General features: G+C 37.0%; 2 protein-coding genes across 4 annotated transcripts in view; both read left to right on the forward strand.

Annotated features, from left to right (window-relative positions):
* Nucleotides 1-211, forward strand: part of LOC144437281 (carboxypeptidase E-like) — a 6,980-nt gene extending 6,769 nt beyond the window's left edge. For all 3 annotated transcript variants that reach the window (XM_078126201.1, XM_078126204.1, XM_078126203.1), the window contains exon 7: nucleotides 1-211. This exon is cut by the window's left edge and continues 194 nt beyond it. In XM_078126201.1, the coding sequence (XP_077982327.1) occupies nucleotides 1-75 (75 nt within the window). In that variant the 3' untranslated portion in view covers nucleotides 76-211.
* A 2,324-nt stretch (nucleotides 212-2,535) lies between these two features.
* Nucleotides 2,536-17,195, forward strand: LOC144437448 (uncharacterized). Its single transcript, XM_078126390.1, has 16 exons — nucleotides 2,536-2,590; nucleotides 3,761-3,828; nucleotides 4,243-4,329; nucleotides 5,262-5,369; nucleotides 5,900-6,013; nucleotides 6,308-6,431; nucleotides 6,926-7,041; nucleotides 7,505-7,688; nucleotides 7,938-8,066; nucleotides 8,625-8,814; nucleotides 9,369-9,484; nucleotides 11,994-12,119; nucleotides 12,699-12,947; nucleotides 13,368-13,517; nucleotides 14,431-14,574; nucleotides 15,034-17,195. The coding sequence occupies exons 1-16, from the start codon at nucleotides 2,536-2,538 to the stop codon at nucleotides 15,567-15,569; spliced, it is 2,496 nt and encodes an 831-aa protein (XP_077982516.1). The 3' UTR covers nucleotides 15,570-17,195.
* Nucleotides 17,196-18,578: the final 1,383 nt, after the last annotated feature.

An 18,578-nucleotide genomic window follows, 5' to 3' on the forward strand; every position in this document is an offset into this window, starting at 1 on the left:
GTAGAAGGAACAAAGTGTTATGACAGTTTTTGGTGGATGCATTTAGAATGCTGGAATCATGAAGATGGGCCATGACTCATTTTATTTTAAAAAGAACATTATATCTGAAATATATCAAACATATATTATTAACATAATTATTAAAGTATGAAAAAATAATAGTGTCTTGTTAATGTCATTCAATTTGATAGTTACAGGTTTGATGTGTAAATGATGAAAGATTATGGTTGGTTTTGTCTGTTTTCATTGAATTTCTAGGACTTATACTTTTTCCAGGTATATTTTATCTTTAAGAATGAAGAAAGAAAGAGAGAGAGAGAGAGAGAGAGAGAGAGAGAGAGAGAGAGAGAGAGAGAGAGAGAGAGAGAGAGAGAGAGAGAGAGAGAGAGAGAGAGAGAGAGAGAGAGAGAGAGAGAGAGAGAGAGGGGGGGAGAGACAGAACAAGTGAAGAGGTTGTGGATGCATATTGGTTTACAATAGGAGTCAATGGGCAACCGCAGGTTGGCGATATTATAGGATTTATCTAATTAAAGAACAATACTGAAAATGGAAACGCATTATTAAAGTATGCATTCATTACATAACGGCTGAGAACTGTTTTTTTCCTGTCTGGATTATCGTAATACTTGCCAGTTACGAAACTGAAATATCTGACCACATCCGGGTCTCCCGGGATGGTAGCGTATTAAAGGAATGAAGTGCTCAAAAACAATTATCAAGAATAATAAAAAAAATAAATAAAACACGTTTTTTGTGGAAGGTCGATATAGCTTACAGTATTTATGGGCAGGTTTTGATATGTCTTATGTCTTATTATGTAAATTTACCAAGTTCGGTGTCTTGACCTCTGTTACTAGTTTACATCAGCATTACTAGTTATGAGAACAAACAGTGACTCATTGTTTCAAGGCGTGTCACCAATATTTACATAAGGTGTATAGTTTAGTCAAGTGAATGGATATCCTGTCATCATGATGATAACTGAATAGGATTTTGATCTCGCTCCTCCCCTAACCGAGAGCCCCACTAGATTCCAGTTTAATAGGAAGCAGATATTGCAATATTTGGCTGTTGGTGTGCTGTGCTGTCCGAGAATAGGGCAAACCGCAATGTTTGACGTCACAGTGTCAAGTTATCCACAGATTGCCCGAGTTCTAGGCATATGATTGTGATGTACATACAAGATGTACAAGATGTATGTACAATATTCATTCTCACAAGCCAGAGTTATTATTTCTAAAATACTGTGGGAGGCTCGTTAAGAACGTTGCCGTAAAACAGGCCTTGGTTTGCGACGATGACAATATTAAGATAAAACCAATTCCAAATAAGGGCGAAGTCAAAAGAACATTAAAGTTAAATTTAAGATAAAAATGTTTTGTTTAGTTTGGGAGGGGGTAAATGGAAATATGATTTATCGTCCAAAACGAGTGTAATTTCAACAAACTCAAGTCATCTGTGGATTAACTTGTTTTGTGTTTGATATGAGGTACAATTTGGAGATAAGAAAATAAGGACAGAATCACGTTGGAAATTTTGTTTTACCTTGAAATTTTCAATAAGTGGTATTATTTTTCTAAATATTGACCTTTTATTTGTATCACAGGTAGCTAGCACGATATAATTTTGAATATGAAATACTGCGAATGCTGTTGGCGAACAATTATCAATGGTAATACGTTTTGATAGGAATGCCCCTAGTCAAGACTAAATCAATGTATACTTTAATAGTCTAATGAAAACCTCGGATCAGTTTTCTAGGAAGCGAATGCCACATTTTCGTCGACAACTCGTTAGCATTGTCAGGGGTGTACTACAGTCGGTTGAAAACTTCCAAGGAATGTTTTGACTCTGTGAAGTGAACTTTTCATTAGTAACTATGAACCCAGGGTGAACATTCATTCTCGTAAAGCACTATATTTTTTTTATCTTATAATATCGAACTTTTTCGATCCTCGACGCCACAGTAACTAACTATATATTTAGTAAAGATTGAAAACTGCGAGCTCCGGTCTAGATCTCATATGAATAAATTACGAATGATCTCTAACTAAATCAATAATGTTCTTTTTCAAACGTCTGTCATATTTTGGTCACATGTCCATGTTCCAACGCACATATAATATTATTTAATCATCAGAGATTGGATGTATCATTAGAAATGACGTCATTGGAAGACGTGTATGTACACAACATGATGTTGACCATGATGGCCAGCCAACCGATGTATATTTAGAATTTTTTTAGTGTAAATCTTATTTGTTCAAAGTTCATGCACATGTCATCGATTGTTACCATAGCAGCACGACAAATGATTATATAAGAGTATCATCATTTACATATATTAAAAAAATCACAAGACTTCCTCTTCTAAGCTAGTATCAATTTCACAAGACTGTGGAAACGTTGTTGAATCGCGCAACAGTCTGATCCGGCGATACGTCCGTGTAGTTTATGTGACCTTTATCAACTCAGAGAGACTTCCTGCCATTCTTTGGAAAACACAATACAGTTGAAATCAGTCGCTGTGGTAGGATGGGAACAATATGGTATATTGGCGTGCTTGCTCTGTCTTTCGGGTGGGCGATCTGTAAGTATAATGCATGGTGTATCCACTTACTAATAAATTTATTTTTCGAATGTCTGTGAACAATTATAGTTATACTAGGTGGAGATATGTGTGTGGTGGGAGTTATGGGAGGAGTTCATTTGGAGAGACGGTCATGATGAAAGGGGACGAGAGCATATATACATGGATCTTTTAATTAGTAGCTTGTCTAATCTTAATTATGTCCCCGATACACAAGCTCACTTTATACCAGAAAGGACATAACTGTAGTGTATAGTGAATCGGTGTAGCGGAGTCACAGATTTTTCTAACATTTGGCCATCTGATTCGACCAAAGTTAGATACACACAATGCGACAAAGCAAAATGTGACTCTCCCCTAGTTTACATTTCATAAACTTGGCATACAAGAGAACCCATTTGTTAAAATTGTAATTATTGAAGACTCTCTGATTGATACTTATTTCAAATATGATTGATATATGCACAGTTTATTCATATAGCTCTTCTCAATTCTATACGAAGGACACATTACAAGTGTAGTACAAATACGTCATATGATTTACTAAGTATATAAGTTCGGGGTTAAATTTTAGCTCTCTCAATATACAATATATAGACGAATTTATATATTAATATGCAAATGAACATTATTCTATTATACTGGTGACTGGTTAGATCACCGGTAGTTGTAATTGGCCCGGATCTTTTCATTAATTAATTTCATTATGTCTTTTCTCGTTTTCGAGACAGACACAGCAGGAGAACCATTTGCATAATTATACCACATTGAAAAGTGACAAGCATTGATACTGTAGTAGAAACAGGCTATTACTTGATTTCAACTGTTTATTTTCCTACTGATAAACAATGTAATTATTTGTCTGTCTACATCCCACTATATATTGTGCTTAGCACTTCTATTCTATAGTTGAGAAATGTCCCACATGAGTGAAATTATAAGTTAACTGCAATTTCCGTATAAAGTCTGGAAAAAATAAATACTCCTAGAGACAGTTTCGTGAAATTTTTTGAGACGGTAATGGCCATACGATTAATTTTATTATTGTGGTCATTCTATATATTAGATAGCTACAATTTGAAAGTAATCTGAATATATGAACAAAAGTCAGACAAGAAACCTAAGTCATGAAATCATTTATTTATTTAATACTATGTGCCATCTTTTCAGCTCTAGGTCAAGAAAATGTGACTTTATTCCAAGACAGTGCTAGTAACTTTACTACTTACATCAACGAGGTAAGGGTTATTAGTCCCAGTGATTTTTTTTTCATAAAGCAAGCTTCAGCAAGCAAATCTGACTAATGGATGTTTAGTGTGTTTGTTTGTTTGTTTGTTTGTTTGTTTGTTTGTTTGTTTGTTTGTTTGTGTTTGTTTGTATGTATGTATGTATGTATGTATGTATGTATGTATGTATGTATGTATGTATGTATGTATGTATGTATGTATGTATGTGTGTGTATGTATGTGCATGTATGTATGTCATTGTGTGTGTATGTATGTGTGTGTGTGTGTGCAAGTCCGTCAGTCTGTATGTTAGTGGTATGTGTATTGTATGCATTAATCTGTCTGTCTGTCTGTCTGTCTGTCTGTCTGTCTGTCTGTCTGTCTGTCGGATCTATCACATTTTTACTTTATCATTGATTACCTTAGAATGCAAGTGTTGGAAGTGAAGTCTTCATCTTGCCCATTGACAATGTTACAAATGTGACAGATATCACTATCAGAAGTGGCGACATGGTAAGAAATTCTAATTGTTTGTTGTTGCTGTTTTGCTCCCGTCATTCTCAACATATTTAACTTACAGCTCATATTTCGGGTGTATTGTTGTTATTCTATGAATTTCGTGTACTGCGAAACGGTCGTTACATTAAAGCTGTATTCAAATTTGAAATCAAAACTTCCGGTTAGCAAGCAACGATAACCCATAAATGATAGATCAGTCGAACCATATAACAATTTAATATCAGGTCAATCGACGATTTTAAGACTTCGTGGGAGACGTTTAAAATGATATTGATATTTTATACTAGTGGCCATATATGCATAATATATACATGTAGTACGTGCAAGTGTTTAATTGTGATGACCTTTTGCACCCCAACTTCCTTTGAATGTGTATCAACCTTCGAAAGTACACAGATTAATCATAATAAGACAAGGAAAATAAGGAAACATTCGCTGATAACTTTAGACAGGACACTTGTGTGTTTATGCGATAGGGAGTGATTGATTGGCCGCCATATCCAGACAGGGATTGATGGATGGGTGGATGGATGGATGGATGGATGGATGGATAGCTAGCTAGCTAGATAGATAGATAGATAGACAGACAGACAGACAGACAGACAGACAGACAGGTAGGTAGGTAGGTAGGTAGGTAGGTAGATAATGGTAAGAGCAGAGATTAGAAAGGGGAAGCGTGACGAGAGGGAGTTGTTGGTTCAAGGCACTGTAATGAAAAAAGACAAAGGGAGATAAGAGCAGAGGCGGAGAGAGACAGAGATAAAAAAAGGGCAGAGGAGTTATTGATTGATTGGGGTATAAGAGTTTTAGTTTAATAGTTTGTCAATTAACAATTATCATATCGGATATCCATCACCATTCATAATATTATCTCTATATACATGTTTATCATAATTGTCTTTGTTTTGATTACTTTTCCTTTGCAGAATGACGTATTTACTGTCAACAAATCTGGTGTGGTGCGTGTTGCTAAATTCCTTGATTATAATCTGCTATCATCAGTGTATGAACTGTACATTTCTATTACATCATCGGTAAGACTTATTTTTTTAATAAATACAGCACGTTAAATTTACTAATCAGAATATCAAATTTGGTTTAATGTGAAAGCCGAAGAACCTATGTAAGTTAGTTTAATAGTCAGTCAGTCAGTCAGTCAGTCAGTCAGTTACTCAGCCAGTCAGTTAGTGGATGATCAATTAATCAGTCAGTCAATCGATCGACCAACCAACCAACCAACCAACCAACCAACCAGCCAGCCAGCCAGCCAGCCAACTACCCATCCATCCATCCATCCATCCATCCATCCATCCATCCATCCATCCATCCATCCATCAAACAATCAATCAATCAATCAATCAATCAATCAATCAATCAATCAATCAATCAATCAATCAATCAATCAATCAATCAATCAATCAATCAATCAATCAATCAATCAATCAATCAATCAATCAATCACCCAATTCATCGAGCATTTCGTCAATAAATTTACCTTGAACCATTCGTATATGTTGTATTTGTACACTCTGATGAGTTGACATTTATATTTGCACACTTTTAGGTATCAATCAGCAATGCTACCCTTACAGTGTTTATTAATGACGTCATCAACTGGCCACCAGTATTCAACGAATCGTGTACTATAAATACCAATGCTGCTTCACAGTCAGCCGATGTAGGTATCTTTAATCATTACCTCTGTTTAGTTGATATAATTATATCTTAATTACATCGATAGAGAAACACCACAATCAAATCGCTCATTTAGAAATGTAATTGCTGCCGACGCATTATTTTAACCATGACAATTTAAAAAAATCATATTTTATTATATGTGTATATATATAAATGATTTCATGTTATAATAACTCAAACCAGAATGTAGTAATAAACCACCCACAAATTAAAGGTACATTGCACGTACGTATACAAACCAATGGAACAGTATACGACTTAATTCTCTTTATAGGCACTACTGTATGAAATCTATGGAAATTATGGCAAGGAACGGAAACCACTAGAAGAACTTATCCTCACTAAGGATAAGAGCGCCATGAAAGAACTGTTCAATGTTGATACATACAATAGTGATTGTGAGTAGGGGTGGGTGAGAGAGAGAGAGAGAGAGAGAGAGAGAGAGAGAGAGAGAGAGAGAGAGAGAGAGAGAGAGAGAGAGAGAGAGAGAGAGAGAGAGAGAGAGAGAGAGAGAGAGAGAGAGAGAGAGAGAGAGAGAGAGAATCATTAAAAGTCATCGAAAATTTCGAATAAGGTCTTAACCATGTATTCACAAAGACGGACTTGATATCGATAATCAAAACTTGCTTTATGTCAGTACACCTATTATGAACCTAACAAACTATATTTAAATTCGGGATGGGGTTGGAGTGGGGATGTATAGAAAGTAAGTCCGTCTCCTCATAAATTCATACGATCCATGTTCATATGTGCATTCATTTATCCATAATTGTATGACAACTACATCAATGTTAAATTTACTTTTAAAAAAATCGTTCTTGTACAGTAAGACCTAAGCAACTACAGCATGATGAGGACAAGGCTATCAGGGATTTTCCTTCTCATTTCTTAGGTAACGCACACATATATTTTGGGAGTAAAAGAGGCAGCATTAGTGTTGATGATTTAAGAAATATGATACTAACGTGTGATACTGAAGCTGGTGCGTCAGCTGAAGTCTTTACACCGGTGAGTATGATGATCTTAATTACATTTCAATTTGTAGCAGAACACTCATATAATGGATAGACGTTTTTGTAATAGTGAATATACTCTACTGTTTTATTTTCTTCCTATAATTCTTTGTAACTAAATAAGAACTCTCTGTTCAGTGCACATTATCTGTCTGTCTGTCTGTCTGTCTGTCTGTCTGTCTGTCTGTCTGTCTGTCTGTCTGTACGTCTGTACGTCTGTCTGTCTGTCTGTCTATTTCAAAAATCCAAGATTGTATATCGACTTATGTCGAATGGTTTCCGCTCTAAATTCTAATCGTGTGTCTTTATACCTCCAAACACATCGACATATTTTGACACTTTAGCCAACAGGACACGCAAGCTAGGTTACCAAAAATGATACATTGCAATGTACATCAATTGGTCAATCTGTCTCTCTTTCCTCTCTCTGACATATATTTTCTTTATCTTCTACTCAGGGCGACAGCGCCCTCATCGGCAATCCGTATGTTGACATGGCTTGGTTTGAAGAACCTCTAAATTATAGCATACTTGTGGTCATTCATCTTTATCATATGGTTAAGGGGACCGATCGTGGACCGTGTAGGTTTATGTATAACGACTTCGTTGTATTGAACGTGAAAGTTGATATCGTACCGCAAGGTAAGTCTGTTCATGTTGCTGTGTTGGCTATGTAGAAGAACGTGAAATTTAAGAGAAGAGAACTTTGAGATTTTTTAATTTAAAAAAATGACTTGGACAATATTTACAAAGTCATACATCAACGTTCTAGACTTATAATATTTGTTTCACTTCATAATACTTTAATTGGCTGTGAGGAGAAGACAGGGATTCGATAAACTAGTGTTTCACGTACACATGCGCACGTCTTCATTTGGTATATTTTACCAGGTTGCCCACCAGGAAAGTATGGCTTCAAATGCGAGGACGAGTGCATTTGTCAGAATGAAGCTACGTGTCATCCATTTAACGGTGCTTGTCGGTGTGTTTCAGGTTGGATTGGACCAGCTTGTGATATAGGTAAGCTCGACTTTCACTGAGAATTAACCATGCCCAAGACATAGATAACCTGTGTGTATTGTTACTCTCGTGTTTGGTTTAAGTTACTTGCAGACCATATTATTTGGAATGGGCCATTGTTGGAAATGTCTAATTAATGTAGAAGGTAATTACAGATGCAAGTAATCCGTCAGAGCTGTTTGTAACTTAGGCAACCTGTATTTAATTTTATGTGCTCATTGTAAGACCTTAAAATGACCGACCAGTTGGTGACCGGCCAGTTGAAAATTTAAAGAAAGGAAAAGTTATAACAGTTACTGTACCTTTTAATTTGCTAAATTGTTCTATTGAAATGATATGATATATCACCACAAAGCGATATAATATCACTCTGTCGCCCAATCTCTTTGAATTAAATTATTAGCAGCAGTAATAAAAAACACTCTCATTCTCTCTCTCTCTCTCTCTCTCTCTCTCTCTCTCTCTCTCTCTCTCTCTCTCTCTCTCTCTCTCTCTCTCTCTCTCTCTCTCTCTCTCTCTCTCTCTCTCTCTCTCTCTCTCTCTCTCTCTCTCTCTCAGCTGTCAAGAAAATCGAAGTACCAAACGAAACCCACGCCACTTATGGGGAAACTGTTAATTTGATTTGTTATCATTACAATATGAAGATTGAGAATGCCAAATATGGTGTTCGCTGGTACCGTAATGGTAGTCTCATCGACGACGAAAACAATCATTTTCCTGGGATGCGAATTCACAATAGCGAGGAAGGGTAGGGGATTGTTACCATTAAATTTGTATTTGAAGTTAGGAGCAAGGTGGAGTTTGGCTTTAGTTTTAGAACAACCGATAATTCACCATGGACATATATACAAAGTACGTCATGTTTGGACTATTTACTATGTAAAATGCTACACGTACGAACAGGGTGCAAGTCCAGGGGAGGGGAGGGGTGGAATTGCCATAATATAGAGAGCAAGAATGGGGGGGGGGGGGTTATCACATTCCCTGTTCATGGTAGACTGACGTTAGGCTTTGGTAGGAGGAAAGATCCAAGTTTTCCCGGAAAACGACAACACTTTGAAATGTCTTGGGGAGTTTGCGAGAAGCCTGCCATTATCATTACACAGGGTCTTGCCTTCTGAGTCCCTATTTAAGTGAAGAACACAACAAACCTGTGCAAACTAAAAATGATTATTTATGCTAGTATTAACGCAGATCACAATTATATAGTGAAATTGTACTATAGTCCATGTTTGACCTTACTTTCGTGTAGGGTCTATAGTTTGACAAATAAAAAAACATTGATTTCTTCTTTCCCGTCAGCTACTCATCTCTAACTATCTATGATATAGTTGATAGTGATGCCGGTGTTTACGATTGTGAAGTAACAGATATGACGGGACAAACACGAAGAGCATCTGGTAAAGTCATTGTTGACGGTACGTTGTGATTTCTATGTAGCTGTGGACCATGCCTAGTAAACCAACATGATGACTGTTGATGCATACAACCTAGCAGTCAGTATTTTTTCAATAATACTCTATGGCATAAGGGACCGGTCAGTTTCTCCAGCCTGGGGGGGGGGCGGTGGATTCTTAAATCGGGCCGACAAAAAGTCACTGACCCCCCCTATCTGTAAAACCAAAAACTGGCTGACCCCCCCTATCACATAATTCTAAAACATGATGACCCCCCCCCATATATAATATTCGCATGACAGGTATTTTGTTATCATGACTCAGTGTGGACTGCTTGACTGTCTTGCATCTACTTTATAAGATCCCAGGTTAGCACTATCATATTTATAATTATTGACTACACAGGGTAAATATATTCGAAAAGGAGTTTAATAGCATATTGGCTGTGAAAGGTAGGAAAGCTTGAGATGGGAATATGTACATCTGTTATGGGGGTCCTAGGGGGTCTCCCCCTAGAAGCCCTGGATCTTTTTAACTCAATTTTGAGACTATTCAGACATTTTCAGAAAATAATTTCCAAGCTTTACAAGACAGCACCAACATGTAAAATGCAACTACATAAGGTTGAAATATTTTTGAAATATAGTTTGATAGGATCTTGACAGTAAGAGGTAGGGGGAAGATCTTGAGACTAGGATGTGTACACCTCATGTGTGTGTGTGGGGGGGGGGGGGGTCCTAGGGGGTCTCCCCCTAGAAGCCCTGGAGGTTTTTAACTCTGAAAAGTCAATTTTGAGACTATTCAGACCCTTTCAGACAATAATTTCCAAGCCTTACAAGACAACACCAACATGTTAAAAGCAACTACATAGGGTTGAAATACTTTTGAAATATACTTTGATAGCATCTTGACAGTAAGAGGGGAAGAGCTTGAGACTGGGATATGTCCACCTCATGTGGTGGGTCTGAGGGGGGTCTCCCTCTAGAAACCCTGGAGGATTTTTACTCTTAAAGCCAATATTTAGGCTATTCAGACCCTTTCAAGCAATAACTTAATCCATGCTTTAGAAGACAGCAAGTATCAGAAACTATTCTTTATAACTTACACTAAGGGTTGAAATATGTTCTTAAAAAAGTTTAAATGGCATCATTATATACATGTAGTAAAGGTCAGCACATCTATAATGGTAGTATCATTGGTAGGGGAGATTTGGAGTTTAAGGCAATTTTAGACTATCTTGGCAAAAACGTTTCAGATCTTGAAAAGACAATATCATATTAAATTAGAATAGGGTGAAAATATTTAAGAAAAGTTTAATACCATTATGACAGTAAAAAGGTTGTTGGTGCATCTGATTGTTGGTTGAATGTATGAGTGACCTCTGGGGGTGAGGGAGTCCTTGGGGTTTTCCCCCTGGCAGATCTGGAATTTTTTGGTTGAGATACTAAGGCAATGTTTAGATTATTCATAACCTTTGAGGTAATATATCCAAGCTTCGAAAAGCTAACGTAAAACGTTTTTAAAATGAGTTTCTCATATCACATAAAATGGAATGTAACATTAGTATATAGGGGCATTAATATTGCATGTATAATAAAGTCACCGGTATGTTAGAGAACTTTAGGTGGTCATACCTAGTGTATAATAGTAACTGAAATCTGATGAGATGTGGTGATTTGTAGTGTCAATAGCATGACGAGTAGAACAATTTAGATTCACTTCATTTATAAACTATCTATGAAAATTACCATTACGAAACCTTCAAGTTCACTTTTGCCCCAAACTGCAATATAAGCGAAGCATTGATTGTGAAACAGCCAAGCATTTACATGACATGTTCTGTAACTAGTGTGGTAGGTAGGTAATACCGGTACATGTATATGCATATGTATAGTTAGGTTTGAACTAATAAGTAATGTTAAAGAATTCATGTAAGAAACAGGGACAAGAACAAATATTGACATGTACCACATTTCAGACAAGGCTATATGCCATTGTAGAAAGGCTTTTTTTTCTTCCATCACAATCTAAAACACAATGACCCCCCCCCTATCCACAATTTTCAAAACAGCATGACCCCCCCTACTGCCAATTTCAAAAACAGGGTGACCCCCCCCTACCAATCCACCGCCCCCCCCCAGGCCGAAGAAACTGACCGGTCCCTAAAGTGAGCCAACTGTTTTCTATATTTCAGAATGTTTCTCCAAAGGCCTGTTTTTGTAACAACGCAACACAGCAGAACAGCGCAGCACAGAGCAGCGCATCACAGCACATCACAGCACAACACAGCATAACACAACACAACGCAACGCAACGCAACGCAACACAACACAACACAACACAACACAACGCAACGCAACGCAACAGCATAGCACAGCACAGCACAACACAACACAACACAACACAACACAACACAACACAACACAACACAACGCAACGCAACGCAACACATCACAACACAACACAACACAACACACTATTGCTACAAAGTTAAAGGTATTATATTATCGGTTTTATTTTCCAAATCCAGGTTGTTCCGTAAATAAATGGGGAGAAACGTGTGAAGAAATCTGTAGCTGCCAGAATGGTGCTACATGCAACAGGTATAGAGGATGTATTTGTACGCATGGATGGAACGGTACCACCTGCTCACAGGGTAAGAAGTGGTCTTTTGGTTTGTTCACTTATGGATATTAAAGACGTTTACACGTATTGTGCAATATTGCCTAAAACACGGTGTCCTTCTCAGGAAGAGAGATGATGCTGTTATTGTAGTTATAAAAGAGTCTTGTGTTGTCCCCAAACAAAATGCGCCCTCTTGACCAATTATGCTAAATGAAACATGCAATACGCAGATTTTAGCTGAAATATTCATCCAGCCATGATCGTACTTGATTAAATTTAAAGCTCCACACAGATAATCAAAAATCTCCGATCGTAGGAACATCCCCGCAACTTGAAATATCATAAATCAAAAATGCACAGGAAAGAACAGTGTTCGTATGTTTGAAGTTTAGACCCAAATGATACCCACCACCACCGTTTCTTTCTGGGGCAACCACATGCCAGCCTCGGTTACCCAGAGTCCAATATGGGCTCAGTCCCACACCCTCTCCTAGAGCTAGAGAGGAAGTAGTGGCCACCAGGTAACGGTGGTACTTGCATGCCATGTCTGCCAAATTTGTCACGCGGAATACGATTGATGGAATTGAAATTTAAATGTTTTTATCCTCAGACGTAGAGGCGCCAACGATTACTGACTGCCCAGCAAACATAGTTTTATCTCCAGATACAAAAGACAGCAATTTTACAGCGACTTGGAAAGAGCCAATCATAACAGACAATTCAAATCAGCTGAACGTGGCGACCAATGCACACCCGGGTGACCATTTTGAATATGGTAAACACACGGTCAAGTACACGGCAGTCGATGGGGGCGGTAACATGGCTACTTGTGAGTTTGAAGTTAATGTTAAAAAGTCAGGTAAGATATAATTGTTTTTCTCCATTCTGATGAAAAATTACAAATAAGGCCACTGGGTCTTTATAACAAAACATACAATTCTATGTTTTCAATATGAAATGCCCACTAAATTCCGACAATAATACGCTCTCGTACTGCCTCGCGAGAATGTTCTATCTGACAGCAACAGGTTCGAAAATGTGTGATATTCTGCTACACACATCTTTGCTTCCCTTGTAATTCACTGAAAAGCAAATGCTAAACCGTAAGAAAATCATAACAATAGGAAATAGAGTCCTTTGCTTCACGTAATGGTAGTTGATAAGCTTCTGCACTACTTATTAATAATCGTATTCATACATACTTTTGGTATCTTTCGGGACATTGGATATCAGAACAGACCATACAAACTAATTTGCATTCTAATCCTACTGTTACCAGGTGGTCTTCCCAAGACTGTAATTGGTGGGATATCAGCTTTAGGTTTCTTGCTGTGTGTTCTCTGTGTAGTTGGTCCTTACGTTGGGTACAAATACCGACACGAAATCCAGACCTTAATAGCTGACAAGTTACATCCTTATGAAGATGATGGTAAGTTCCTGTTACATTATGTGAAATATACCTCGGTTACTAGTATCTTGGTGGGCGTACATATAGTTGGATTTTGTTGCAAGTTAGGGATCATGACAGAACGTACATATTGGTCAGTGTATAAAACAATAACAAACAAGTAAATAAATAAATATATGAATAAATAGATAGATAGATAGATAGATAGATAGATAGATAGATAGATAGATAGATAGATAGATAGATAGATAGATAGATAGATAGATAGATAGATAGATAGATAGATAGATAGATAGATAGATAGATAGATAGATAGATAGATAGATAGATAGATCGATCGATCGATCGATCGATCGATAGATAGATAGATAGATAGATAGATAGATAGATAGATAGATAGATAGATAGATAGATAGATAAATAAATAAAAAAGATAAAAAAATAAGAAAACAGACATAAGCTTACTGACAAAGAAACAAATAAACAAAATCAGCTACAAAAAGCAATATATTGTGAGATCTGAAAACCAGTAGTTTCATACATGACACTTTTAAATAACATAACTTTGGTAAATATTTCCTTCGAAAAGATCTCCATTATTCTCTGCAAGCTTAAGAACACTTAGGAACACGTCACACTTCTTGAACGTCATCTACGCATGTAACAGGATTTTAACAAGTATTCAGAACCATAACAAAATAAGGAGTTTTATATAATATATGAAAAAATGCTTTGCATAATAGAATAACGAGACTTGATACTAACTCAGGCAAATAAAGCAAACGAGAGCGAGAGCGCGAGAGCAAAGATTAAAGCAATTAAACAAATAACTTTACTGTATACAGTTTACATTTATTGGTATAAGGCCTTGCCCTGATTGGTCAGTCATTTCCAGTTTCAAAAATCTATTTTTCTGAACTTTTCATTTTCTTAGACGGTAGACGTTTCGATGCCTTCGTGTCAGTCAAAGGAGACACACCAGACGAAGTCTTTGTTTACAGAACACTTTTACCAACTCTAGAAAAAAAATACGGATTCCAACTTTGTCTTCACCATAGAGATTTCATAATAGGGGAAGGTGAGTGTCAGAGTGACGTCAGTTATTCTACATACCGACTTTGTCTTCACCATACATATTTCATAATAGGGGGAAGTGACTGACGTCAGTTATTCTACAAGGAGGGTAATAAACATTACATCAAGATCTCATGGACAAGTGCTTAAGCTTCCAAAGTTTAATTTTCCAAATTTGAGAGATCAAAGACTTTACATGATGTCAACAACTGAAGATGCTCACAACACAACACAATACCAAATAATAATGTAAAAGGCTTGTCAGAAAACAAAATATTTCATGACCAATCTTACGCTTCCACCACATTACATGTACGTAAACGTGATCGGTTCCTTTAAATCGCCACCGTTCTCAGGAGCGCATGTGCAAGTCAATAACACCACGCAAAGACGTCACTAGAAGCTATATTTCTAGCTTCTTCTTTTTATAAACCTAAGTGTGATTTCTTCTTTTTTCTTTCAGCCATTGTTGAGAACATTATCACGTCAATCAAAGACAGTCGTCGAACTATTCTCATTTTGTCTCCCGCCTTTGTAGAGAGTGAGTGGTGTGATTATGAGGTTTTAATGGCGCACAGAGAAATGATTGGATTGAAACAAAAACTGATCCCACTAATGTTTGATGACGTCACTAAAATGGGAAACATCCGACCAAGTTTAAAGTCCATTCTCAACACCATCACTTACATATCATGGCCGGGAGAGGGCGATAATGTCAACGCGAAGGATGTTGACAAGTTCTGGAAACGACTTGTGAAGGCAATGCCGAGGAAACGAAAGCAGAAGCCTCGCGGGGAGGTAGCTCCAGTTAGATTTGATGAAACCTTGCAAAATACTTCTTCGACATTTCCTGCATGTGTTTGGACATATTTAAGAAATATCTCGAAGCGATGTAAGAGAGAGAATGGTCCAGGTGCAAGAACGAGAAAAATGTCAAATGCCAGCGTCGATTTTGACGACACACCCTTGATAGCACCGGGAAATGACGTCATGATTTGACTTCTGAACTCACGAAGTAGTGCACCTGTTTCAAAAAGGGAAATCTGTCATGAGAAGTGTATACCCAATACGAAAACAATTATATCGTGTGTATTTTAATACTCAGATTATGATTTTTTTCATGTGCACATTGAATGTCGAAAGTCACTTAGGGAACCGGCCATGACACGACATTCTTCCAGAGGTGAATATGAATGACCCTCTGTCTCTACATCTTTTTCTACATTAAATCTGGTTCTTTATGGTGTACACATGTCTACTTGCTCCCATAATGCAACACTAGACCACTTCGAGGTGAAAAATTTCAATTTGGCGTTTCTTGCAATCACGCGAAATTTAAATTTATGTTATACTAAAGTTTGTATTCCCTAAAGTGGTCTTCTCCATTATTATTCAATGGAATAATTTGTCTGTAAACGGAAATGTCAGAATGACCGAGCGGTCTAACGCTCCAATGTAACCAGAAATGTTAACTCCTGTTTTCACAAGGCAAACGATTAGGCCTGACATTTAATAATAAAAAAGGGGGCGGCACTAGACCCAAGGTAGAACGGAACCTTATACTTCAGAAGTGTCCGGCCGTTTTGGTCTTCATATGGAGGCATGGGATCGCATCCCATTTCTGACATTTCCTTCACTCTTTCTTCGCTTGTGGGTATTTCTTTGAACTCAAGTTGGAGAAAGAGGATTACGATTAGTTTTTAACCTAGCCAATATAAGTAACTCTCATTCTCTTTTTTTAACCTTTGCTAACGATGACATTGTTCAGAAGAGATTGTGTGGAATATGAAATCTGTTCACAGTTATACACAAGCCTTTTTTTGTACAAATTTTCAAGTGTTTTTATAAAAGTATAGTATTCTATTAAGAAATGTGTTGATATAAATGAAAAATTAACTGCATCTAATTCAAGTACCCTACGTCAGTGTTTCATGACTAGACATATGTACAGTCACTTTTCGCACAGCAATCTTTTAAGTCTGTAACATTACTGATTTTGATGATTCGATTTTTTTCTTCTCATTTTAAAATAAATAGATCGATATTCCAACAACTACATGTAATGTAGATATTCAGTTATGTCTCGAAACTTGAAGAATGTTCTTCAAGTATTTGTAAGGAACATAAAATTCAACTACGACAAATATATCATATTTATCTAGACTACCATGGAATACTCAGACCATCAGCTCAGTTTGCATTGACGTCATTCTGTTCTGAATATTTGGGTATTTTCAGTGTTATACCTCCCTGGCATGGGTAACGTTCCAAATATGAAAGTTTTACGGTGCTAGTGATGTATTAAAAACCGCATACATAACCTAAATTGTTGTAAAAAAGAACTTGCACAGATAACTGAGTTGTACAACAGCTGACACTTCTAAGAGAACTTGTTCTAATTCGTAAACTTTTAAAAAAAAAACTGACACATCCCTCTGAGCTGGCGAGCTGGCGGTAATTTGCAACAACTGGCACGACCTTTTAACATGTCAAATATTTGACAGCTTACATACACACCCACATTTTGTAACTTGTAAAACGTTATTTGAAAATTTTGACGGGTGTCTAAGTTGTTGAAATATGTCTATATAACCGACACACTCCTCTGCGTTGTGAAATAAAGTATAAAGAAATCATGTCTGAATTCGAAGTTTTACTATATAACGTCTCAGTCGATTTTAATTGTAAGTCCGTATGGCAGAGAGTAAGAAGCAAGCTAACAATATAGAATTTCACATTGCACTTATCTGTTGTTATATAGGTGACCTTGGTGAGTATTTGAAAAAAAAATGAAAGTCGGTATGCAGTTTTGCTAAAATTTTTCAATAACAAGTCCAGCTTGAGATTGCAGCTATCGAGCTTCGAATGTATTATTTTGGGAATCTAACGATTTCTGAATCTATCAGAAATGAAAACAATGCAGTAAGTATTACATTTCGATTTATGTGATATGAAGCACCTGCTGTAAATGCCCAATTAATTAATATAATATATTTAAAGTATAGAAAATGAAATTGACAATAACCACGGTATGGTAATCGTTGGACCGTACCTCGTTCGGATCTTGTCGACACTCTGTTTTACTGGAGATCTCGTCATCTTTCGCAAACGACATATTATGATATATAGATATGTTATATATATATCTATCTGCAATGGATAGTTAAAGTTCAGCCTCCTGCATCAACGGCACATTGTCTTCAACACTGGAATCTGACTCTGTGCTGTATTTTCGAAACCGCGCCCTCTTTCTAAAACAAACCAAAAGGGTTCTGAGAAAGTTGAGAACGTGTTTCGAAATCAAATGACGGAAATGTTTTGTCCTTTGTGCAATCGTCTGCTTATTTGGGTTCCTTTTCCGCGGCATAGCTCTCACTAACTGTTTCCAGAATTTCTCAACATCCTGTTCAACGCCCTCTCGTGGCCATATAACGTAGGTGATGGTGTTTAGAATTGATTGTAAGCTTGGTCTGATGTTCCTCAGTTTTGTGATGTCTTCGAACATGAGTGGGATAAGCTTCTGTTTTCGACAGACCATTTCTTCATAGGCCTGTAGGACTTCATAATCGCACCACTCACTTTCAACAAAGGCTGGCGACAAAACAAGAATTGTTCGCCGACTCTCCTTGATTGAAGTGATGATATTTTCGACAGTAGCTGCAAAAAAATTGAAAGATTTACGTGAACTTTTGAATCCGACTATTAACCCGTTCCCATTGAAAATTAACATATTACCCTGGATGTATCGTTTATATTTTCGATTCGGGGAACTGTATCGACATCTATCATTATGGCTAGTTATAGTTGCCTAACTAGTCCATCCAAAGGCCAGGTCATATATAACATGGCCGGATGGACGGGCAGAACCCATCCTCATAGCTCTCGATGGCTCCGCAAAACAATCTTATGCAAAATTATTCAGGAATATTGTAACATGGTCACACTGTGGTCTTTTAATTATTATGCTTTCACTGAGTCTTACAAATACATACATTTAGAAAAGCCTGT

This window comes from Glandiceps talaboti, chromosome 7 (genome assembly GCF_964340395.1).
Source record: "Glandiceps talaboti chromosome 7, keGlaTala1.1, whole genome shotgun sequence".
Classification (NCBI taxonomy): domain Eukaryota; kingdom Metazoa; phylum Hemichordata; class Enteropneusta; family Spengelidae; genus Glandiceps; species Glandiceps talaboti.